General features: G+C 32.6%; 1 protein-coding gene across 1 annotated transcript in view; it reads right to left on the bottom strand.

Moving 5' to 3' along the window:
* cdh23 (cadherin-related 23) overlaps positions 1 to 26,938 on the bottom strand; it is a 227,593-nt gene that overhangs the window by 19,714 nt on the left and 180,941 nt on the right. Inside the window, exons 48-56 of the mRNA XM_042501637.1 lie at positions 26,667 to 26,891; positions 26,385 to 26,554; positions 24,711 to 24,848; positions 24,330 to 24,449; positions 23,538 to 23,715; positions 23,085 to 23,296; positions 21,020 to 21,214; positions 20,823 to 20,936; positions 20,528 to 20,657 (exon numbers count right to left, since the gene is read on the bottom strand). Of these exons, the coding sequence (XP_042357571.1) occupies positions 20,528 to 20,657; positions 20,823 to 20,936; positions 21,020 to 21,214; positions 23,085 to 23,296; positions 23,538 to 23,715; positions 24,330 to 24,449; positions 24,711 to 24,848; positions 26,385 to 26,554; positions 26,667 to 26,891 (1,482 nt within the window). The remainder of the gene's footprint in view (positions 1 to 20,527; positions 20,658 to 20,822; positions 20,937 to 21,019; positions 21,215 to 23,084; positions 23,297 to 23,537; positions 23,716 to 24,329; positions 24,450 to 24,710; positions 24,849 to 26,384; positions 26,555 to 26,666; positions 26,892 to 26,938) is intronic.

The following is a 26,938-nucleotide window of genomic DNA, read 5'->3' as shown; positions in this document are numbered from 1 at the left end:
ACTTTGTATATATATAATAGGTCTCTACAAGCTATTATATGTCGTTTTCAGCCATTTTTGACATGTCAAAATTTTGACTTTTTCGACATACTATACTATGGCGTTTTTGGCCATTTTTTTCAACATGCAAAATAATGAAGTTTTTGGACTTTTTTGCCTTTATTCCCACTTTGTATAGTATGATAGGGCTCTATAAGCTATATATGTTGTTTTCAGCCATTTTTTATGACATGTCAAATTTTGACTTTTTCGACATACTATACTATGGCGTTTTTGGCCATTTTTTCAACATGCTAAATTATGAAGTTTTTGGACTTTTCTGGCCTTTATTCCCACTTTTGTATATTATAATAGGTCTCTACAAGCTATATATATGTCGTTTTCAGCCATTTTTATGACATGTCAAAATTTGACTTTTTCGACATACTATACTATGGCGTTTTTTTGGCCATTTTTTCAACATGCTAAATTATGAAGTTTTTGGACTTTTTTGCCTTTATTCCCACTTTGTATATTATAATAGGTCTCTAAGCTATTTATATATGTCGTTTTCAGCCATTTTTATGACATGTCAAATTTTGACTTTTTTCGACATACTATACTATGGCGTTTTTGGCCATTTTTTCAACATGCTAAATTATGAAGTTTTTGGACTTTTTTGCCTTTATTCCCACTTTGTATATTATAATAGGTCTCTACAAGCTATTATATATGTGTTTTCAGCCATTTTTATGACATGTCAAATTTTGACTTTTTCGACATCGACTATACTATGGCGTTTTTGGCCATTTTTTCAACATGCTAAATAATGAAGTTTTTGGACCTTTTTCTGCCTTTATTCCCACTTTGTATGTATAATAGGTCTCTACAAGCTATATATATGTGTTTTCAGCCATTTTTATGACATGTCAAATTTTGACTTTTTCGACATACTATACTATGGCGTTTTTGGCCATTTTTTCAACATGCTAAATTATGAAGTTTTTGGACTTTTCTGCCTTTATTCCCACTTTGTATGCTATACGATAGGTCTCTAACAAGCTATTATATGTCTTTTCAGCCATTTTTTTATGACATGTCAAATTTTGACTTTTTCGACATACTATACTATGGCGTTTTTGGCCATTTTTTTTCAACATGCTAAATTATGAAGTTTTTAGACTTTTTCTGCCTTTATTCCCACTTTGTATATTATAATAGGTCTCTACAAACAATTATATGTCGTTTTCAGCATTTTTATGACATGTCAAATTTTGACTTTTTTCGACATACTATACTATGGCGTTTTTTTGGCCATTTTTTCAACATGCTAAATTATGAAGTTTTTGGACTTTTTTGGCCTTTATTCCCACTTTTGTATGTATAATAGGTCTCTACAAGCTATAATATATGTCGTTTTCAGCCATTTTTATGACATGTCAAATTTTGACTTTTTTCGACATACTATACTATGGCGTTTTTGGCCATTTTTTTCAACATGCTAAATTATGAAGTTTTTGGACTTTTTTGGCCTTTATTCCCACTTTGTATGCTATAATAGGTCTCTACAAGCTATTATATGTCGTTTTCAGCCATTTTTATGACATGTCAAATTTTGACTTTTTCGACATACTATACTATGCGTTTTTGGCCATTTTTTCAACATGCTAAAATTAGAAGTTTTTTGGACTTTTTTGGCCTTTATTCCCACTTTGTATATAATAGGTCTCTACAAGCTATAATATGTTGTTTTCAGCCATTTTTATGACATGTCAAATTTTGACTTTTTTCGACATACTATACTATGGCGTTTTTGGCCATTTTTTCAACATGCTAAATTATGAAGTTTTTGACTTTTCTGGCCTTTATTCCCACTTTGTATATATAAGGTCTCTATAAGCTATTATATGTCGTTTTCAGCCATTTTTATGACATGTCAAAATTTTTGACTTTTTTCGACATACTATACTATGGCGTTTTTGGCCATTTTTTCAACATGCTAAATATGAAGTTTTTGGACTTTTTTGGCCTTTATTCCCACTTTGTATATTATAATAGGTCTCTACAAGCTATTATATGTCGTTTTCAGCCAGCCATTTTTTATGACATGTCAATTTTGACTTTTTCGACATACTATACTATGCGTTTTTGGCCATTTTTTTTCAACATGCTAAATAATGAGTTTTTGGACTTTTCTGGCCTTTATTCCACTTTTGTATGCTATATAATAGGTCTCTATCAATAATATATATGTCGTTTTCAGCCATTTTTATGACATGTCAAATTTTGACTTTTTTCGACATACTATACTATGGCGTTTTTGGCCATTTTTTTTTCAACATGCTAAATTATGAAGTTTTTGGACTTTTTTGGCCTTTATTCCCACTTTGTATAGCTATGGATAGGTCTCTATAAGCTATTATATATGTCGTTTTCAGCCATTTTTTATGACATGTCAAATTTTGACTTTTTTCGACATACTATACTATGGCGTTTTTGGCCATTTTTTCAACATGCTAAATTATGAAGTTTTTTGGACTTTTTTGGCCTTTATTCCCACTTTGTATATTATAATAGGGTCTCTACAAGCTATTATATGTCGTTTTCAGCCATTTTTATGACATGTCAAATTTTGACTTTTTCGACATACTATACTATTGGTTTTTGGCCATTTTTTCAACATGCTAAAATTATGAAGTTTTTGGACTTTTTTGGCCTTTATTCCCACTTTGTATATATAGGGGTCTCTATAAGCTATAATATGTTGTTTTTCAGCCATTTTTATGACATGTCAAATTTTGACATTTTTTTCGACATACTATACTATGGCGTTTTTGGCCATTTTTTCAACATGCTAAATTATATGAAGTTTTTTGGACTTTTCTGCCTTTATTTCCCACTTTGTATATTATAATAGGTCTCTCTACAAGCATATTATAGTGTCGTTTTCAGCCATTTTTATGACATGTCAAATTTTGACTTTTTTCGACATACTATACTATGGTTTTTTGGCCATTTTTTTTTTTCAACATGCTAAATTATGAAAGTTTTTGGACTTTTTTGGCCTTTATTCCCACTTTGTATATATGGCGGTCTCTACAAGCTATTATATGTCGTTTTCAGCCATTTTTATGACATGTCAAATTTTGACTTTTTCGACATACTATACTATGGCGTTTTTGGCCATTTTTTCAACATGCTAAATTATGAAGTTTTTGGACTTTTTTGGCCTTTATTCCCACTTTGTGTATATATATAATAGGTCTCTACAAGCTATTATATATGTTGTTTTCAGCCATTTTTATGACATGTCAAATTTTGACTTTTTTCGACATACTATACTATGGCGTTTTTGGCCATTTTTTCAACATGCTAAATTATGAAGTTTTTGGACTTTTTTGGCCTTTATTCCCACTTTGTGTATATAATAGGTCTCTACAAGCTATTAATATGTGTGTTTTCAGCCATTTTTATGACGGTCAAAATTTGACTTTTTTCGACATACTATACTATGGCGTTTTTGGCCATTTTTTCAACATGCTAAATTATGAAGTTTTTGGACTTTTTTCTGCCTTTATTCCCACTTTGTATGCTATGCACGATAGGTCTCTATAAGCTATTATATGTGTTTTCAGCCATTTTTATGACATGTCAAATTTGACTTTTTTCGACATACTATACTATGCGTTTTTGGCCATTTTTTCAACATGCTAAAAAAATGAAGTTTTTGGACTTTTTTGGCCTTTATTCCCACTTTTGTATGTATATAATAGGTCTCTAAAAGCTATAATATGTTGTTTTCAGCCATTTTTATGACATGTCAAATTTTGACTTTTTTCGACATACTATACTATGGCGTTTTTGGCCATTTTTTTCAACATGCTAAATTATGAAGTTTTTGGACTTTTCTGCCTTTATTCCCACTTTGTATATTATAATAGGTCTCTACAAGCAATTATATGTCGTTTTCAGCCATTTTTATGACATGTCAAATTTGACTTTTTTCGACATACTATACTATGGCGTTTTTGGCCATTTTTTCAACATGCTAAATTATGAAGTTTTTGGACTTTTTTGGCCTTTATTCCCACTTTGTATACTATAATAGGTCTCTACAAGCTATTATATGTCGTTTTCAGCCATTTTTATGACATGTCAAATTTTGACTTTTTCGACATACTATACTATGGCGTTTTTGGCCATTTTTTTCAACAACATGCTAAATTATGAAGTTTTTGGACTTTTTTGGCCTTTATTCCCACTTTTGTATATATAATAGGTCTCTACAAGCTATATATGTCGTTTTCAGCCATTTTTATGACATGTCAAATTTTGACTTTTTTCGACATACTATACTATGGCGTTTTTGGCCATTTTTTTTCAACATGCTAAATTATGAAGTTTTTGGACTTTTTGCCTTTATTCCCACTTTGTATAGTATAGGTCTCTATAAGCTATTATATGTCGTTTTCAGCCATTTTTATGACATGTCAAATTTTGACTTTTTCGACATACTATACTATGGCTTTTTTGGCCATTTTTTTCAACATGCTAAATTATGAAGTTTTTGGACTTTTTTGGCCTTTATTCCCACTTTGTATATAATAGGTCTCTACAAGCTATTATATGTCGTTTTCAGCCATTTTTATGACATGTCAAATTTTGACTTTTTTTCGACATACTATACTATGCGTTTTTGGCCATTTTTTCAACATGCTAAATTATGAAGTTTTTGGACTTTTCTGGCCTTTATTCCCACTTTGTATATTATGATAGGCTCTCTATAAGCTATTATATGTCGTTTTCAGCCATTTTTATGACATGTCAAATTTTGACTTTTTCGACATACTATACTATGGCGTTTTTGGCCATTTTTTCAACATGCTAAATAATGAAGTTTTTGGACTTTTTGCCTTTATTCCCACTTTGTATATGTATAATAGGTCTCTATAAGCTATTATATGTCGTTTTTCAGCCATTTTTTGACATGTCAAATTTTGACTTTTTTCGACATACTATACTATGGCGTTTTTGGCCATTTTTTCAACATGCTAAATTATGAGTTTTTTTGACTTTTTCTGCCTTTATTCCCACTTTGTATATTATAATAGGTCTCTACAAGCAATTATATGTCGTTTTCAGCCATTTTTATGACATGTCAAATTTTGACTTTTTTCGACATACTATACTATGGCTTTTTTGGCCATTTTTTTTCAACATGCTAAATAATGAGTTTTTGGACTTTTTTGCCTTTATTCCCACTTTGTATATTATAATAGGTCTCTACAAGCATTATATGTCGTTTTCAGCCATTTTTATGACATGTCAAAATTTTGACTTTTTTCGACATACTATACTATGGCGTTTTTGGCCATTTTTTCAACATGCTAAATTATGAAGTTTTTGGACTTTTTTGGCCTTTATTCCCACTTTGTATATATATAATAGGTCTCTACAAGCTATTATATGTCGTTTTCAGCCCATTTTTATGACATGTCAAATTTTGACTTTTTTCGACATACTATACTATGGCGTTTTTGGCCATTTTTTCAACATGCTAAATTATGAAGTTTTTGGACTTTTTTGGCCTTTATTCCCACTTTGTATATTATAATAGGTCTCTACAAGCAATTATAGGTCGTTTTCAGCCATTTTTATGACATGTCAAATTTTGACTTTTTCGACATACTATACTATGGCGTTTTTGGCCATTTTTTCAACATGCTAAATTATGAAGTTTTTGGACTTTTTTGGCCTTTTTCCCACTTTTGTATAGCTATAGGCGCATCTACTAGCAAGCTATTATATGTCGTTTTCAGCCATTTTTATGACATGTCAAATTTTGACTTTTTTTCGACATACTATACTATGGCGTTTTTGGCCATTTTTTCAACATGCTAAATTATGAAGTTTTTGGACTTTTTTGGCCTTTATTCCCACTTTTATATTATAATAGGTCTCTACAAAGCTATTATATGTCGTTTTCAGCCATTTTTATGACATGTCAAATTTGACTTTTTTCGACATACTATACTATGGCGTTTTTGGCCATTTTTTTTTCAACATGCTAAATTATGAAGTTTTTTGGACTTTTTTGGCCTTTATTCCCACTTTGTATTATAATGGCGCTCTCTACAAGCTATTATATGTCGTTTTCAGCCATTTTTATGACATGTCAAATTTTGACTTTTTTCGACATACTATACTATGGCGTTTTTGGCCATTTTTTTCAACATGCTAAATTATGAAGTTTTTGGACTTTTTTGGCCTTTATTCCCACTTTGTATATATGATAGGGCATCTCTATAAGCTATTATATGTGTTTTCAGCCATTTTTATGACATGTCAAATTTTGACTTTTTCGACATACTATACTATGGCGTTTTTGGCCATTTTTTTTCAACATGCTAAATTATGAAGTTTTTTGGACTTTTTTGGCCTTTATTCCCACTTTGTATATTATAATAGGTCTCTACAAGCTATTATATGTCGTTTTCAGCCATTTTTATGACATGTCAAATTTTGACTTTTTCGACATACTATACTATGGCGTTTTTGGCCATTTTTTTTTCAACATGCTAAATTATGAAGTTTTTTGGACTTTTTTTGGCCTTTATTCCCACTTTGTATATAATATGATAGGTCTCTATAAGCTATTATATGTTGTCGTTTTCAGCCATTTTTATGACATGTCAAATTTTGACTTTTTTCGACATACTATACTATGGCGTTTTTGGCCATTTTTTTCAACATGCTAAATTATGAAGTTTTTGGACTTTTTTGGCCTTTATTCCCACTTTGTATATTATATAGGTCTCTACAAGCAATTATATGTCGTTTTCAGCCATTTTTATGACATGTCAAAATTTGACTTTTTTCGACATACTATACTATGGCGTTTTTGGCCATTTTTTCAACATGCTAAATTATGAAGTTTTTGGACTTTTTTGCCTTTATTCCCACTTTGTATATTATATAGCATCTCTCTACAAGCTATTATATGTCGTTTTCAGCCATTTTTATGACATGTCAAAATTTGACTTTTTCGACATACTATACTATGGCGTTTTTGGCCATTTTTTCAACATGCTAAAATTAAGTTTTTGGACTTTTTTTGGCCTTTATTCCCACTTTGTATTATAATAGGTCTCTACAAGCAATAATATGTGTTTTTCAGCCATTTTTATGACATGTCAAAAATTTTGACTTTTTCGACATACTATACTATGGCGTTTTTGGCCATTTTTTTCAACATGCTAAATTATGAAGTTTTTGGACTTTTTTGGCCTTTATTCCCACTTTGTATATAATAGGTCTCTACAAGCTATTATATGTCGTTTTCAGCCATTTTTATGACATGTCAAATTTTGACTTTTTTCGACATACTATACTATGGCGTTTTTGGCCATTTTTTTTTCAACATGCTAAATTATGAAGTTTTTGACTTTTTCTGGCCTTTATTCCCACTTTGTATAGCTATAATAGGTCTCTATAAGCTAATTATGTCGTTTTCAGCCATTTTTATGACATGTCAAAATTTGACTTTTTTCGACATACTATACTATGCGTTTTTGGCCATTTTTTTCAACATGCTAAATTATGAAGTTTTTGGACTTTTTTGGCCTTTATTCCCACTTTGTATATTATAATAGGTCTCTAGCAATTATTATATGTCGTTTTCAGCCATTTTTATGACATGTCAAATTTGACTTTTTTCGACATACTATACTATGGCGTTTTTTTGGCCATTTTTTTCAACATGCTAAATTATGAAGTTTTTGACTTTTTCTGCCTTTATTCCCACTTTGTATAGCTATGATAGGGCTCTCTAAGCTATTATATGTGTTTTCAGCCATTTTTATGACATGTCAAATTTTGACTTTTTTCGACATACTATACTATGGCGTTTTTGGCCATTTTTTCAACATGCTAAATTATGAAGTTTTTGGACTTTTTTGGCCTTTATTCCCACTTTGTATATATATATAGGTCTCTCTACAAGCAATATTATATGTCGTTTTCAGCCATTTTTATGACATGTCAAATTTTGACTTTTTCGACATACTATACTATGGCGTTTTTGGCCATTTTTTTCAACATGCTAAATTATGAAGTTTTTGGACTTTTTTGGCCTTTATTCCCACTTTATATTATAATAGGTCTCTACAAGCTATTATATGTCGTTTTCAGCCATTTTTATGACATGTCAAAATTTGACTTTTTTCGACATACTATACTATGGCGTTTTTGGCCATTTTTTTTTCAACATGCTAAATTATGAAGTTTTTGGACTTTTTTGGCCTTTTTATTCCCACTTTGTATGCTATAATAGGTCTCTCTCTAAGCTATATATGTCGTTTTCAGCCATTTTTTATGACATGTCAAATTTTGACTTTTTTCGACACTATACTATACTGGCGTTTTTGGCCATTTTTTTTCAACATGCTAAATTATGAAGTTTTTGGACTTTTCTGGCCTTTATTCCCACTTTGTATATGTATGATAGGTCTCTACAAGCTATAATATGTCGTTTTCAGCCATTTTTATGACATGTCAAATTTTGACTTTTTCGACATACTATACTATGGCGTTTTTGGCCATTTTTTTTCAACATGCTAAATTATGAAGTTTTTGGACTTTTTTGGCCTTTATTCCCACTTTGTATATGCTACGATAGGTCTCTATAAGCTATTATATGTCGTTTTCAGCCATTTTTATGACATGTCAAAATTTGACTTTTTCGACATACTATACTATGGCGTTTTTGGCCATTTTTTCAACATGCTAAATAATGAAGTTTTTGGACTTTTTTGGCCTTTATTCCCACTTTGTATGCTAATAGGTCTCTATAAGCTATTAATATGTCGTTTTCAGCCATTTTTATGACATGTCAAATTTTGACTTTTTTCGACATACTATACTATGGCGTTTTTGGCCATTTTTTCAACATGCTAAATTATGAAGTTTTTGGACTTTTTTGCCTTTATTCCCACTTTGTATACTATAATAGGTCTCTACAAGCAATTATATGTCGTTTTCAGCCATTTTTATGACATGTCAAATTTTGACTTTTTCGACATACTATACTATGGCGTTTTTGGCCATTTTTTCAACATGCTAAATTATGAAGTTTTTGGACTTTTTTGGCCTTTATTCCCACTTTGTATATTATAATAGGTCTCTACAAGCAATTATATGTCGTTTTCAGCCATTTTTATGACATGTCAAATTTTGACTTTTTTCGACATACTATACTATGGCGTTTTTGGCCATTTTTTTTTCAACATGCTAAATTATGAAGTTTTTGGACTTTTTTCTGCCTTTATTCCCACTTTGTATATTATAATAGGTCTCTACTAAAAGCAATTATATGTCGTTTTCAGCCATTTTTATGACATGTCAAAATTTGACTTTTTTCGACATACTATACTATGGCGTTTTTGGCCATTTTTTTCAACATGCTAAATATGAAGTTTTTGGACTTTTTCTGGCCTTTATTCCCACTTTGTATATTATAATAGGTCTCTACAAGCAATTATATGTCGTTTTCAGCCATTTTTATGACATGTCAAAATTTTGACTTTTTCGACATACTATACTATGGCGTTTTTGGCCATTTTTTCAACATGCTAAATCATGAAGTTTTTGGACTTTTTTGGCCTTTATTCCCACTTTGTATATTATAATAGGTCTCTACAAGCAATTATATGTCGTTTTCAGCCATTTTTATGACATGTCAAATTTTGACTTTTTCGACATACTATACTATGGCGTTTTTGGCCATTTTTTCAACATGCTAAATAATGAAGTTTTTGGACTTTTTTGGCCTTTTTTCCCACTTTGTATGTATTATAATAGGGCTCTATAAGCTATAATATGTCGTTTTCAGCCATTTTTATGACATGTCAAATTTTGACTTTTTCGACATACTATACTATGGCGTTTTTGGCCATTTTTTTTCAACATGCTAAATTATGAAGTTTTTTGACTTTTTCTGCCTTTATTCCCACTTTGTATATTATAATAGGTCTCTCTACAAGCAATTATATGTCGTTTTCAGCCATTTTTATGACATGTCAAATTTTGACTTTTTCGACATACTATACTATGGCGTTTTTGGCCATTTTTTCAACATGCTAAATTATGAAGTTTTTGGACTTTTTTTGGCCTTTATTCCCACTTTGTATATTATAATAGGTCTCTACAAGCAATTATATGTCGTTTTCAGCCATTTTTATGACATGTCAAATTTGACTTTTTCGACATATACTATACTATGGCGTTTTGGCCATTTTTTCAACATGCTAAATTATGAAGTTTTTGGACTTTTTCTGTCCCTTTATTCCCACTTTGTATATGTATAATAGGTCTCTATAAAGCTATATATGTCGTTTTCAGCCATTTTTATGACATGTCAAATTTGACTTTTTTCGACATACTATACTATGGCGTTTTTTGGCCATTTTTTCAACATGCTAAATTATAAGTTTTTGACTTTTTTGGCCTTTATATTCACTTTGTATAGTATGATAGGCCTCTATAAGCTATTATATGTGTCGTTTTCAGCCATTTTTATGACATGTCAAAATTTGACTTTTTCGACATACTATACTATGGCGCTTTTTTGGCCATTTTTTCAACATGCTAAATTATGAAGTTTTTGGACTTTTTTGGCCTTTATTCCCACTTTGTATATATAATAATAGGTCTCTACAAGCAATTATATGTCGTTTTCAGCCATTTTTATGACATGTCAAATTTGACTTTTTCGACATACTATACTATGGCGTTTTTGGCCATTTTTTTCAACATGCTAAATAATGAAGTTTTGGACTTTTCTGGCCTTTATATTCACACTTTGTTGTTATATAATAGGTCTCTCATAAGCTATATATGTGTTTTCAGCCATTTTTATGACATGTCAAATTTTGACTTTTTCGACATACTATACTATGGCGTTTTTGGCCATTTTTTCAACATGCTAAATTATGAAGTTTTTTGGACTTTTTCTGCCTTTATTCCCACTTTGTATATTATAATAGGTCTCTACAAGCAATTATATGTCGTTTTCAGCCATTTTTATGACATGTCAAATTTGACTTTTTCGACATACTATACTATGGCGTTTTTGGCCATTTTTTTTTCAACATGCTAAATAATGAAGTTTTTGGACTTTTTTTGGCCTTTATTCCCACTTTGTATATTATAATAGGTCTCTACAAGCAATTATATGTCGTTTTCAGCCATTTTTATGACATGTCAAAATTTGACTTTTTCGACATACTATACTATGGCGTTTTTGGCCATTTTTTTCAACATGCTAAATATTATGAAGTTTTTGGACTTTTTCTGCCTTTATTCCCACTTTGTATATATAATAGGTCTCTACAAGCAATTATATGTCGTGTTTTCAGGCATTTTTATGACATGTCAAATTTGACTTTTTCGACATACTATACTATGGCGTTTTTGGCCATTTTTTTCAACATGCTAAATTATGAAGTTTTTGGACTTTTTTGGCCTTTATTCCCACTTTGTATTATAATAGGTCTCTCAATAAGCAATATATATGTTTTCAGCCATTTTTATGACATGTCAAATTTGACTTTTTCGACATACTATACTATGGCGTTTTTGGCCATTTTTCAACATGCTAAATTATGAAGTTTTTGGACTTTTTTGGCCTTTATTCCCACTTTGTATATTATGGCGGTCTCTACAAGCTAGCTATTATATGTCGTTTTTCAGCCATTTTTATGACATGTCAAATTTTGACTTTTTCGACATACTATACTATGGCGTTTTTGGCCATTTTTTCAACATGCTAAATTATGAAGTTTTTGGACTTTTTTGGCCTTATTCCCACTTTGTATACTATGATAGGCTCTCTACAAGCAATATATAGGTCGTTTTCAGCCATTTTTATGACATGTCAAATTTTGACTTTTTCGACATACTATACTATGGCGTTTTTGGCCATTTTTTCAACATGCTAAATTATGAAGTTTTTTGGACGTTTTTCTGGCCTTTATTCCCACTTTTGTATATTATGATAGGGCTCTATAAGCTATTAATGTCGTTTTCAGCCATTTTTTGATGACATGTCAAATTTTGACTTTTTCGACATACTATACTATGGCGTTTTTTGGCCATTTTTTCAACATGCTAAATAATGAAGTTTTTGGACTTTTTCTGCCTTTATTCCCACTTTGTATATTATAATAGGTCTCTACAAACAATTATATGTCGTTTTCAGCCATTTTTATGACATGTCAAAATTTTGACTTTTTCGACATACTATACTATGGCGTTTTTTGGCCATTTTTTTCAACATGCTAAATTATGAAGTTTTTGGACTTTTTTGGCCTCCATTCCCACTTTGTATACTATGATAGGTCTCTACAAGCAATTATATGTCGTTTTCAGCCATTTTTTGACATGTCAAATTTTGACTTTTTCGACATACTATACTATGGCGTTTTTGGCCATTTTTTCAACATGCTAAATATGTTAAGTTTTTGGACTTTTTCTGCCTTTATTCCCACTTTGTATATTATAATAGGTCTCTACAAAACAATTATATGTCGTTTTCAGCCATTTTTATGACATGTCAAATTTGACTTTTTCGACATACTATACTATGGCGTTTTTGGCCATTTTTTTCAACATGCTAAATTATGAAGTTTTTGGACTTTTTCTGGCCTTTATTCCCACTTTGTATATATAATAGGCGCTCTACAAGCAATTATATGTCGTTTTCAGCCATTTTTATGACATGTCAAAATTTGACTTTTTCGACATACTATACTATGGCGTTTTTGGCCATTTTTTCAACATGCTAAATTATGAAGTTTTTGGACTTTTTTGGCCTTTATTCCCACTTTGTTTGTATATGTATAATAGGTCTCCATAAGCTATATATGTCGTTTTCAGCCATTTTTTGACATGTCAAATTTTGACTTTTTTTTCGACATACTATACTATGGCGTTTTTGGCCATTTTTTCAACATGCTAAATCATTAAGTTTTTGGACTTTTTTGGCCTTTATTCCCACTTTGTATACTATGATAGGTCTCTACAAGCAATTATATGTCGTTTTCAGCCATTTTTATGACATTCAAATTTTGACTTTTTCGACATACTATACTATGGCGTTTTTGGCCATTTTTTCAACATGCTAAATTATGAAGTTTTTGGACTTTTTTTGCCTTTATTCCACTTTGTATATTATAATAGGTCTCTACAAGCAATTATATGTCGTTTTCAGCCATTTTTATGACATGTCAAATTTTGACTTTTTCGACATACTATACTATGCGTTTTTGGCCATTTTTTCAACATGCTAAAATTATGAAGTTTTTGGACTTTTTCTGCCTTTATTCCCACTTTGTATATTATAATAGGTCTCTACAAGCAATTATATGTCGTTTTCAGCCATTTTTATGACATGTCAAATTTTGACTTTTTCGACATACTATACTATGGCGTTTTTGGCCATTTTTTCAACATGCTAAATTATGAAGTTTTTGGACTTTTTTGGCCTTTATTCCCACTTTGTATATTATATAAGGTCTCTACAAGCAATTATATGTCGTTTTTCAGCCATTTTTATGACATGTCAAATTTTGACTTTTTTTCGACATACTATACTATGGCGTTTTTGGCCATTTTTTCAACATGCTAAATTATGAAGTTTTGGACTTTTTCTGCCTTTATTTCCCACTTTGTATATTATAATAGGTCTCTACAAGCAATTATATGTCGTTTTCAGCCATTTTTTGACATGTCAAATTTTGACTTTTTCGACATACTATACTATGGCGTTTTTGGCCATTTTTTTTCAACATGCTAAATAATGAAGTTTTTGGACTTTTTTGGCCTTTATTCCCACTTTGTATTATAATAGTCTCTACTAAGCAATTTATATGTCATTTTCAGGCATTTTTTATGACATGTCAAATTTTGACTTTTTCGACATACTATACTATGGCGTTTTTGGCCATTTTTTCAACATGCGAAATTTTATGAAGTTTTTGGACTTTTTTGGCCTTTATTCCCACTTTGTATGTTTATAAGGTCTCTACAAGCAATTATATGTCGTTTTCAGCCATTTTTATGACATGTCAAATTTTGACTTTTTCGACATACTATACTATGGCGTTTTTGGCCATTTTTTCAACATGCCAAAATATGAAGTTTTTGGACTTTTCTGTCCTTTATTCCCACTTTGTATAGTACGATAGGTCTCTATAAGCAATTATATGTCGTTTTCAGCCATTTTTATGACATGTCAAATTTTGACTTTTTCGACATACTATACTATGGCGTTTTTGGCCATTTTTTTTTTCAACATGCTAAAAAATGAAGTTTTTGGACTTTTTTCTGCCTTTATTCCCACTTTGTATACTATGATAGGTCTCTACAAGCTATTATATGTCGTTTTCAGCCATTTTTATGACATGTCAAATTTTGACTTTTTCGACATACTATACTATGGCGTTTTTGGCCATTTTTTCAACATGCTAAATTATGAAGTTTTTGGACTTTTTCTGTCCTTTATTCCCACTTTGTATAGTATGATAGGGCTCTACAAGCTATTATATGTCGTTTTCAGCCATTTTTATGACATGTCAAATTTTGACTTTTTCGACATACTATACTATGGCATTTTTGGCCATTTTTTTCAACATGCTAAATTATGTTCGAGTTTTTGGACTTTTTCTGCCTTTATTCCCACTTTGTATATTATAATAGGTCTCTACAAGCAATTATATATGTCGTTTTCAGCCATTTTTATGACATGTCAAATTTTGACTTTTTCGACATACTATACTATGGCGTTTTTGGCCATTTTTTCAACATGCTAAATTATGAAGTTTTTTGGACTTTTTTTCTGCCTTTATTCCCACTTTGTATATTATAATCGGTCTCTACAAGCTATTATATGTCGTTTTCAGCCATTTTTATGACATGTCAAAATTTGACTTTTTCGACATACTATACTATGGCGTTTTTGGCCATTTTTTCAACATGCTAAAATATGAAGTTTTTGGACTTTTTTGCCTTTATTCCCACTTTGTATATTATAATAGGTCTCTATAAGCAATTATATGTCGTTTTCAGGCATTTTTATGACATGTCAAATTTTGACTTTTTCGACATACTATACTATGGCGTTTTTTGGCCATTTTTTTCAACATGCTAAATTATGAAGTTTTTGGACTTTTCTGCCTTTTATTCCCACTTTGTATATTATATAGGTCTCTCTAAGCAATTATATGTCGTTTTCAGCCATTTTTATGACATGTCAAATTTTGACTTTTTCGACATACTATACTATGGCGTTTTTTGGCCATTTTTTCAACATGCAAAATAATGAAGTTTTTGGACTTTTTCTGCCTTTATTCCCACTTTGTATATTATAATAGGTCTCTATGAGCAATTATATGTGGTTTTCAGCCATTTTTATGACATGTCAAATTTGACTTTTTCGACATACTATACTATGGCGTTTTTGGCCATTTTTTCAACATGCTAAATTGTTAAGTTTTTTGGACTTTTTTGGCCTTCATTCCACTTTGTATATTATAATAGGTCTCTACAAGCAATTATATGTCGTTTTCAGCATTTTTATGACATGTCAAATTTTGACTTTTTCGACATACTATACTATGGCGTTTTTGGCCATTTTTTCAACATGCTAAAAAATGAAGTTTTTGGACTTTTTCTGCCTTTATTCCCACATTGTATACTATGATAGGTGTCTCTACAAGCCATTATATGTCGTTTTTCAGCCATTTTTATGACATGTCAAATTTTGACTTTTTCTACATACTATACTATGGCGTTTTTGGCCATTTTTTCAACATGCTAAATTATGAAGTTTTTGGACGTTTCTCTCCATTATTCCCACTTTGTATAGAATAATAGGTCTCTACAAGCAATTATATGTCGTTTTCAGCCATTTTTCAGACATGTCAATTTTGACTTTTTCGACATACTATACTATGCCGTTTTTGGCCATTTTTCAACATGCTAATTAATGAAGTTTTTGGACTTTTTTGGCTTTTATTCCCACTTTGTATAATATGATAGGTCTCTACAAGCTATTATATGTCGTTTTCAGCCATATTTATGACATGTCAAATTTTGACTTTTTCGACATACTATACGATGGCGTTTTTGGCCATTTTTTCAACGTGCTAAACAATTTTTTGGAACTTGCTCCCAAAAAGTTGTCAGTTTTTCGACATACTATACCATGGCGTTTTTGCCATTTTTTCAACATGCTAAATTGTGTGAAGTTTTTGGACTATTTTGGCCTTCATTCCCACTTTGTATATTATAATAGGTCTCTACAAGCAATTATATGTCGTTTTCAGGCATTTTTATGACATGTCAAATTTTGACTTTTTCGAGATACTATACTATGGCGTTTTTGGCCATTTTTTCAAAAAATGATTAATAATGAAGTTTTTAGGGACTTTCTGTCCAATTATTCCCATTTTGTATTGTATAATAGATCTCTACAAGCTATTATATGTCGTTTTCAGCCATTTTTATGACATGTCAAATTTTGACTTTTTCGACATACTATACTATGGCGTTTTTGGCCATTTTTTCAACATGCAAAATTATGAAGTTTTTGGACTTTTTCTGCATTTATTCCCACTTTGTGTGGTATGATAGGTCTCTATAAGCTATTATATGTCGTTTTTCAGCAATTTTTTGACGTCAAATTTTGACTTTTTCGACATACTATACTATGCCGTTTTTGGCCATTTTTTTTAACATGCTAAATTGTGAAGTTTTTGGACTTTTTTGGCCTTCATTCCCATTCTGCATATTATGATAGGTCTCTACAAGCCAGTATATGTCATTTTCAGCTATTTTTATGACATGTCAAATTTTGACTTTTTCGACATACTATACTATGGCGTTTTTGGCCATTTTTTCAACATGCTAAATTATGAAGTTTTTGGACTTTTTTTGGCCGTTATTCCCACTTTGTATAGTATAATAGGTCTCTACAAGCAATTATATGTCGTTTTCAGCCATTTTTTGAAGTATCAAATTTTGACATTTTTCAACATACTACAATATGGCGTTCTTGGCCATTTTTTCAACATGCTAAATTAATGAAGTTTTTGGACTTTTTTGGCCTTTATTCCCACTTTGTAAAGTAAAGTAGGTCTTTACAAGCTATTATATGTCGTTTTCAGCCATTTTATGACATGTCAAATTTTGACTTTTTCGACATACTATACTATGGCGTTTTTGGCCATTTTTTTTCAACATGCTAAATTGTGAATTTTTGGCCTTTTTCTGCTTTTATTCCCACTTTGCATAGTATGATAGGTCTTTACCAACTAGTAAATATGTTGTTTTCAGTCATTTTTATGACATGTCAAATTTTGACACTTTCGACGTACTAAAATATGGCGTAATTGGCCATTTTTTCAACATGCTAAATATCAATTGTATGGCCTTTCTGGCTTTTATTTCCACTTAGTATTTTGACATCTCTATATGTTTAATATGTCGTTTTTAGGCATTGTTTTGACACGTCAAAATTTGACGTTTTTTGACATACTATACTATTAATTTCCACTTTTTATAATATGACGTAACTCTACAAGCTTTAATATGCCATTTTTTCGTCATTTTTAAGAAATGTCAAAAATGGATGCTTTTGGTTTTCTTTGGCCTTCTTACACCTTTTTTAGCATGTCAAAAAAAAAAAAAAAAAAACGCCATGCCATAGTATGGTGAAAGATATGACATGTTCAAAAGACAGCTGCAATCTGCACAAAATAGTGTCATAGCATAAAATGTCAAATAAACATTCAAAAACACCATAATATAGCATGTCGAAAAATTGACCGAAAACGTTTTAGTGTAGTATGTTGAAAAATGTCAAAATATGACATGTCCAAAAACCAGCTGAAAACCGAACAAAATAGCATGTTCAGACATGTCATAGTATGGAATGTTGAAAAAACAGCCAAATACATCACAATATATAGCATGTCAAAAAAAACGAACAACAAAGTCAAAGCATAGTATGTCCAAAATTGTCAAATTTTGAAATGTCCAAAAAACTGCTGAAAACCACAATAGAATATCAAAAGAATGTTGAAAAACATCCATAAACATCATAATATAGCATTTACAAAAAAAAAAAAAAAACGACATACTATAGCAGTGCAAAAAATAGCAAAATATGACATGTCCAGAAAAACATTGGAAAACAACATGAAAAAGCATGTTGTGAGATGTCATAGTAGAGAATGTTGAACAAAAATGTCTATAAACATCATAACATGCATGTTGAAAAATTGACTGAAAACATCATTGTGTGTAGTATGTCAAAAAAGGTCAAAAAATGACATATCCAAAAAAACCAACATAAAATAGCATGTTGAGACACGTCATAGTATAGAATGTTGGATAAATGTTCAAAAATATCATAATATAGATTGTCAAATACGACCGAAAAGGCCATAGTAAAGTATGTTGGAAAATGTCAAAATATGAAATGTCCAAAAAACAGGTGACAACCACATAAAATATCATATCGGGACACGTCATAGTATAGAATGTTGAACAAACCTCTAAACATCATAATAATATAGCATGTTGAACAAAATATTCGAAAAAGCGATACTATTGTATAGCGAAAAATTCAAAATATGATGAAAAAAACCAAACTAAAAATTTGTCAGACAAGTTTTAGTACAGAATGTCCAAAAAGTCCTAAAACATCATTATATAGCATGTAAAAAAAAGACCGAAAATGTTTAAGTATTGTATGGCGAAAAATGTCAAAATATGACATGTCCAAAAAATAGCTGAAAACTACATAAAAATAGCATGTTGAGAAATGTTATAGTGGAAAATGTTGGAAAAAAAGGCCAAAAACATAATAGAACATGTCGAAAAAACTAACAAAAACGACATACTGTAGTTTGTCGAAAAATGATGAAAAAACAATGTTGTCCAAAATCACGAAAAAAGGTCATAGTAGTATGTCATCCAAATTTATGCAAAAAACATGATGTAACAATATGTCGTCCAAAATCTTTAAAATTCACCATACTGTAGTATCTTGGCCAAAATCATGAAAAAAAATGTCATGCTGTAGTATGTCATCCAAAGTCATGGAAAAGCTAAATACTATAGTTTGTTATCCAAAATCATGATAAAACTACACACTAGAGCATGTCATCCAAAATCATGATAAAACACACCATGTATCCAAAGTGTGTGAAAAAAACACCAAATAGTGTCGTCCAAAAATGAAAAAAAACTTCATAGTGTAGTATGTCGTCCAAAATGATGAAAAAACGTTCAATACACAAATGTTGTCCAAAATAATCAAAATATGTCATACTTAAGTACGTTGTCCGAAATGATTATAAGATATCATAGTATATTATGTCACAAATGTCAAAAATGTCACAGTGTAGTAGGTCGATGAAAAAAAAAAAGATAAAAAAGCGTCATAGTATAGTTATCGTCCAAAATTATGCAAAAAACATCAAAATATAACATTTCATCCAGAACCATGAAAAAAACATAATTCTTTAGCATGTCGTCCACAATGATGAAAAAAAAGTCATAGTATAGTACGTTGTCCATTTTGAAAAAATATTATACTTTAGTATGTCAAAACATCATAGTGTGCTATGTTGTCCACAATGATGAAAAAACATTATGGCATAGTATGTTGTCCAACATGATGGAAAAAAGCATCAGAGTGTAGAATGTTGTCCAAAATGATGAGAAAATGTCATACTATAGTATACTGTCCATAGTTATGACATAAACATCATACTATGATATGACATTTTTATGCTACTTTGGATGACATAATTAAGTATGACTTTTATGCTTTTTTGGACGGAATTATAGACTATGACCTATTTTCGACAACATAATATAGTATGATTTTTCATGTTTTTTTTGGACGACATACAATAGTATAAGGTTTTAATGCTATTTTTGACGACATACTATATCATGACTTTTTTTTAAGGATATTTTGGGGGGATTTTATTGCCTTCATTTGACAGGATAGCTGGAGAGTTGACAGGAAATGGGGATTACAGATAGGGGGATGACTTGCAGCAAAGGGCTGCTGGTCCCTTTAATATGATGTCTGTTTTCTCACTTTTTGCGACATAATATAGTATAAAAAAACATTTTTTCACACTTTTTGACAGCATACTACACTAAGAAGTTTTCTTCTCACTTTTTGGCAACATACCAATTGACGTTTTTTTTCCACACTTTTTGATGATATGATATACTGTGGTGTTTTTTCTCACTTTTTTTTTTTTTTTTACAGCATATTGTAATATGACATTTCTTCTCACATTTTGAACAAACTCTTAACAATGCAGTTTTTTTTTCACTTTTTGACAAGATATAATTGGAATTTACTGTTAGTTAACATGAATAGTTTCACTCAAACTTTTAATGGCATTCTTACCCCTGCACAGCTAAAAATTAAGCATGTTGCCGTGTCTGTAGGACAATGAATTACCTGCAATAAAGTAGTAGACTACGGCATTGGAGCCTTCATCTGCATCCATAGCTCTGGTTACGTTCCCCACCACAGTACCCGGAGGAGAGTGCTCAGGCACTATCAGCTTCTGGTAAGGCAAGCTCCCGCGCTGAGGTCCACACACGCACACACACATGCACACACACACACACACACACACACACACACACACACGTGTCACAAAACCATAACTTACTTTAAAATAGCTGCCTTTATGTACAGATAACTATTATGTGTATATATATACTATATTATGATGTAGCTTCATACTCACAGGTGGTTTAAGGAAGACAGGTTCATTGTCATCAACGTCCAACAGTGCCACCTGCAGAGGCTGTGTGGTCTCGTAAGGCACTGGTTGGCCCATATCACGGGCCACAATAATAAGCTGAGAAAGTTGTTTGCACTCAGTTAGAGCCATACATACCTATGCAGTTACATACAATAACTGCACACACACAGTTTACTCACGCTAAGAAGGGCCTGTTTTTCCCGGTCCAGTTTCACAGTAGTTGTGATGACTCCTGACATGGCGTCTATGTGGAAGTTTTCCCAGTCTCTGTTACCTGCTCCAGTCTGCAGGAAAGCATAGCGGACCTCTCCATTTACCCCCTCGTCAGAGTCTGTTGCATGCACCTCATACACCGGAAGGCCTGGGGGCTGCTCCTACACGGACAAAGATTGTCAGTTTGTGCTTCTGTGAACTTCTCAAGTTGTATCTTAAAGGTTAACTATAACAGAAATGTTTTCAGGTTTGCAAATGGTTTTAAGAATCCAAGTAAAAATCTCAACCTTTTGCCCCACAGACATTTTGACATGTCAAAGCAGAAATAGCAGAGGAGTAATTAGTAATATTAAACCTGGAATAAATTATTTTCTAGCTATTTGAGGGCAACAGAAACAAGCTGTGAACAAAACACTGACATATCATCACTTTTTAAAGAGGACCTTTTATGTTTTTTTGCAGGTTCATACCTATTCTTGTAGAAACCCCAAATACAGATTAACATGTTTTAATGGTCAGAAAAATACTTTTCCTCATACGGTCTGTGTCTTTAAGCCGTCATGCAAAGAAATCTAACCCTAACCCTAACCCTAACCCAGCATCAGAAAGAGGAAGTAGTCAGAAAAATGTAAAACAAGTCGTAATATAGTATGTAATAAAAATGTCATAGTATAATGTCATAAAATGTGTAAATAGTGTAATATGTCTTTAAAATGCAAAATAAGTTCTAAAAAATTGAAATAATAATAGTATAGCATGTAATAATATGAAAATAAAAGTGATTGCAAATTATGTCTTAAAAAAATGCAAAAAAAGGTTACAGTATTGTATGCAAAAAAATCAGCATAGTATTAAATAAAAACTGCAACAAAGGTCATAGTTTATTATAACATGAAAATGCAAAAAAAAAAAAAGTGGTCACGGAATAGTACTTGTAGAGAGCATGTCTGTCAGTGTTTTCCTCTGAAGGAGAATTACACCGTAAGTCAGAAATGTTATACTTTTGGAGGTCCATACTTTTGGAGCCTTTTGTTCATTTTTTTGCTTAACAAGTTGGAATAGCAACACAATCTGATATTTTTTTATGCTTAAACATAAAACATAATGAAAATATAATAAAACATAACAAATCCATAGCTGTTTGGCCCCTGATGTGTTGCTCAGGACCCTGGGAAATGTAATGTTGACTGTGAAGGTGTTTGTATTAGTGGTTCTCAGCAAGCGATTGGCCCGTTCCGAAACAGGCATGTTTTGGACGGGACCTCTAAGTTGATGAAACTGTAGGCAAAAAGTTGCCGTTTAACACATGCAGTGGACATGGAGCCCTATAATTATCCTTTCGTTTAAAGGCGTGCTTGTTAGTTCAAAGGCTAGTTCAATATTTTGTCTCCTTTTGGGTCTGTTTTGCTCCTCACTAAATCCTGAGAAAAATATCTGTTTCTTTAGCACCTAAATGCTCCACTATGTTCACCAGCTAATAACTATTTTTTCTGTCTGCTGTTTGGAGATGAACTAAACAGCTGTGTAACTCAAACACAAGAGCTTCTCAGGGATTTATTAAAGAAGCCCTTATTGTAGTGATCTACTTTGCATATTGATACTGGACCTGATACTGACCATATGACACTCATTGGCTATTGACCAGATGTGACTAATCCATGTTAAATACAGTTTCATTGTAGTTGTCCTTAAAATATAATACACTGTTTCTGGTAAGAGTTTCATTAGACTGTGAGTAGCAGATGTGTCAATGAGCCACTGACTCATTTTTTCTTAGTTATAGCACTCCCTCAAAGTTGTTGCAATGAATCCCACATACTGAGGTAGGTGTTAAACAGATTGTAAATGTTAGTAAAAGAAAGCAAAAACATCCAATTAGTACTAATTTTTGGCAGTTTTGGTATTGGGGTCATGCATCCCTACACATGTATAAACATTGTTTTTCAACAAATAAGAACTTATGCAATCAAAAAAAGGAAAAAAAAATCCTATGATCACACAAAGCAAAAGATAACAGTAACATGCAGATACCTCTGAGATATGAATGATGGTTCCATTGGCGGGCCTGACAAACACTGGTCTGTTGTCATTGACGTCTATGACTGTAATGATGAGGTCTGCAGTGCCCCACAGGGGAGGACGCCCCTGGTCTGTAGCCACCACTGTCAGGTTGAAACGTTCAGAAGACTGAAGCAGACGGCGAGAACGTACCAGCCCGGTGTTTGGATCCAGGGAGAACGCGTCTGAAAAGACAGAGACAGATCCTGGCCTTAAGAATAGTTATGAGTGCTGAACCATATGTATAGCCCCGTATGTAACCCTTTCCAAGTTAGAGCAACAGTCCTCCACTAACTGAGTATGTCATAAATAAGAAATAAAAGAAGTAAAAGTGGGACATTTATTGGACAGCTCTAATAACTATTGAATTTTGTCAGAATATTTCGTAAAGTGACCATACTGAGGCTTTTATTAGTACATTGATACCTGAATGGGCTCCCAGCATGCTGTAGAGTACCGCTCCATTTTCTCCTTCATCTAGGTCAGTGGCCTTCACTGTGATCACAGACGTTCCACTGGGCTCGTTCTCAAACACGCTGGTGTTGAAAACTCGCTCCGTAAAGCGCGGCCGATAATCATTGACATCAAGGACTGTCACCAGGACCTGACATGCACCGACAGGCAGATAAAGTTTCAAATACAGAATATTCCTGATACCAGGTTACAATCTAGGAAAGGTCATGTAGAGCTTGACTGAAACGTCAACATATTTTAGCTCATCGTATATTGCCAACAGCCAATAAAACAACACAATTTGGTGCAGGGAAGATATCACCTTTAAATGGTTTGTCTACCAGGGAGTGCTGAAAACTTCATAATTTTCTATTCTGTAAATATATCTTTGTTACAATGACCGAATACCCAAATGTAAGAATTCCTTAAATCTAAGGTTTATTCAAGGGTTTTTTGTTTTTAAACTCTCAAACTTCTATTTACGGTGTAAAAATCCAGTACAGTTTGGCTAGTTTTTTGCTTTTTCACATATTGATTTTGTTGAAATAAAGTAATCAGCAAAATATGCTATATTCTACTTCAGCAACTCAATTTAAAGTTGACAGAAATTTAGTGTCATGTTTTACAAATCATATTCAGGCCTCTTATTTGCATAAAGGTTTAGTAAATGTATTACTGTAGATGATATTTTATGTTTATATGTGCTAATTTAAAAAGTGCAGATTATTACTGAAATACATAATTAAACCCTGATTGAATCTCTACCTGGACAGAATTCTCTCGTCTGTTGTTGGCGCTGCCACCAGGGTTGTCACGGGCGACAGCAGTTAAAGTGTAGTGATCCTTTGTCTCTCTGTCCAGAGGAGAAAGGATGTAGATTTCTCCCTGACACAGAGGAGAAGAAATGATGAGGAAGAAGAACAAGGACTGAGTGGGAGTGGTTGATGAATCAAGACATTTATTTGAGTGTTTGCCAGAAATGGAGCAAGGAGGTCAAATATGTAGACTGTCTTTGTCTTTAGAAGGCTTTGTTTAAACTTTCATTTCCAGGCAGGATGACACTCATTGTTGACACCCTCTGATAGGGAGTCAGGCGCAGCTGTGTTGGCTGACTGAGCTGAAGAGTTACTAAATAGGTTAACTCACAGTGGTTGGTTTGATGCCAAACTTGCCTTCCCCGTCTACCAGGCTGTACTCGATGACTGCAAAGAGGCCAGAGTCAGCATCTGTGGCACTGACACGGACTATGACAGTGCCCAGGTTCACATTCTCAAACACAGGCTCCTACAAACACAGATAAAGACATATAAAAATTGAGATCTCATGTTGAGTTGTGTTGTTGAATACCAAGATGTGACTGAACTCAGTATTTTACATGAAAAAAACTCTGAGATAGGACACTTGGTAAGAAATTGATTCATTAAAATAAGTGAATACAACACAAGCAATAGGCTTTGTTCATGAATTTTGGAAACTGGAACTACTGCCTTGCGGTTGTATGCCCCCGCAGACCAGTTGCAGTTACAGTTTACACCCATGTCTGTCCAGACTCATGGCAGTAGATTATGCTTCGGATATGGATGTTGCTGCAAAGAAGCTATGCATTCTATAATGTGGATGCTTCACACACATCTTTTATTCAACAGCACAGAAGATCTGCACAATCAGCGCAGTTTCAAGGCGAACACCAACAGCAACAAAATGTCTCCTATTCCTGAGTTATGACGTTAGGTAATGACCGTTAGTGTTTTTGCGGAACATTATGATGTCACATTTGACCTTTGACCTCTTGAATATAAATGTCATCACTTCATTATTTTATTCTATTTAACATTTGTGTGAGTTTTTGTCATAATTAGTGCATGAATTCTTGATTTAAAAATACATTTTGTGAGGTCAGTGACCTTCAGCTACCAAAATCTAACCATTTTACTGTTGAATTCAGAGTGGATGATTGCGCCAATTTTGAGGAAATTCCCTCAAGGCATTATTGAGATATCACATTCACAAGAATGGGAGGGACAAGGTCACAGTAACTTTTACCTTTAACCATTAAAATCAAATCAGTTCATCCTCAAGCGCAAGCATTGTGCCAAATTGAAAAATTTCCCTGAAGGCATTACTGAGATATCGTGATCATGAGAATGCCTCTAGCCATGGCCATCACCAGCAAGGAGGGTTAAAAATATGCATATGCCTAAATCCAGTCTTTCTGAAATAATAACATATACAGAATATATACAGTTTTAGTTTGTCTTATCAGCCTATCATTATTGTAATATGACATGCGTCTGTTTCCACTATTGCTGTGCCTCTCTCCCCCTCCCCCCTCTCTCTTTCTCTTTCCTTTTTGCCACAATTGTATTTCATTTGTTATTTACGACATCTATTGCATTTCTGTCCGTCCTGGAAGAGGGATCCCTCATCATCCTCTACCGCTCTTCCTGAGGTTTCTTCCTTTTTTTTCCCCTGTTACAGGGGTTCTTTTTCGGGAGTTTTTCCTTGGGCGATGTGAGGGTCTAAGGGCAGAGGGATGTCGTGCACTGTAAAACCGTCTGAGGCAAACTATGTTTTGTGATAATGGGCTCTATAAATAAAATTGACTTGACCTGTTTTGATTTTCCTGCAATGTCAAGCTTATGTCGGCTATGAGTGAATTCTTGAATGCCTTTTTTAATATTGCATATCTCAAGGTACATAAGTGGTAACTTAAAAATATTAAATTAATATGCCTTCTTTTGAAACAGTACTCTAAATTTAATTCTAACTCTAATTCTGCGTCAGTGGGTCCAATTTGTCTCTTAATATTCTGTCCATTACCTGATAAGAGGGTTGTAGGAAGACAGGGTTGTTGTCATTTACATCCACTATGCGCAGAAAAACTGGCAGCTCAGCTATCCTGGGAGGAGTGCCATGGTCTTTGGCCCGAATCGTGAAATTCAGCCACTGTACCTGCTCAAAATCCACCGTCTGGTTGGCTACAATCTTACCTAAGACATTTATAACACAGTTAGTGTTACAGTTTGAATTTACTGGCCAATACAAATATTTAAAATTTATAAAACAACAACCAAGGAATAACATTATTGCTGGTGGTCATACCAGTGGAGGGGTCCTCCAGTCTAACGTATCCCCCTCGGGGCAGGTGGAGCAGCTGGTAGATGACCTGGCCGTTGGGACCTTTATCTGGGTCAACAGCTGACACTGATAGCAGTGTTGTGCCTGGCTGAGCTCCTTCTAAAATCTTCTCTGTGAAGTTGGACACTCCAAAGGGCCGGAAACGAGGGGCATTGTCGTTTACATCCAACACGTTTATGGTGAGCCTCGCTGTAGAAGAGGCCATAATAATAAGAGATACAGAGGGAAAATAACTC

The sequence above is a fragment of the Plectropomus leopardus genome, chromosome 15 (genome assembly GCF_008729295.1).
Source record: "Plectropomus leopardus isolate mb chromosome 15, YSFRI_Pleo_2.0, whole genome shotgun sequence".
Taxonomy (NCBI): Eukaryota; Metazoa; Chordata; class Actinopteri; order Perciformes; family Serranidae; genus Plectropomus; species Plectropomus leopardus.
The sequence above is the reverse complement of the archived record's forward strand: the minus strand, read 5'-3'. Positions and strand labels throughout refer to the sequence as shown.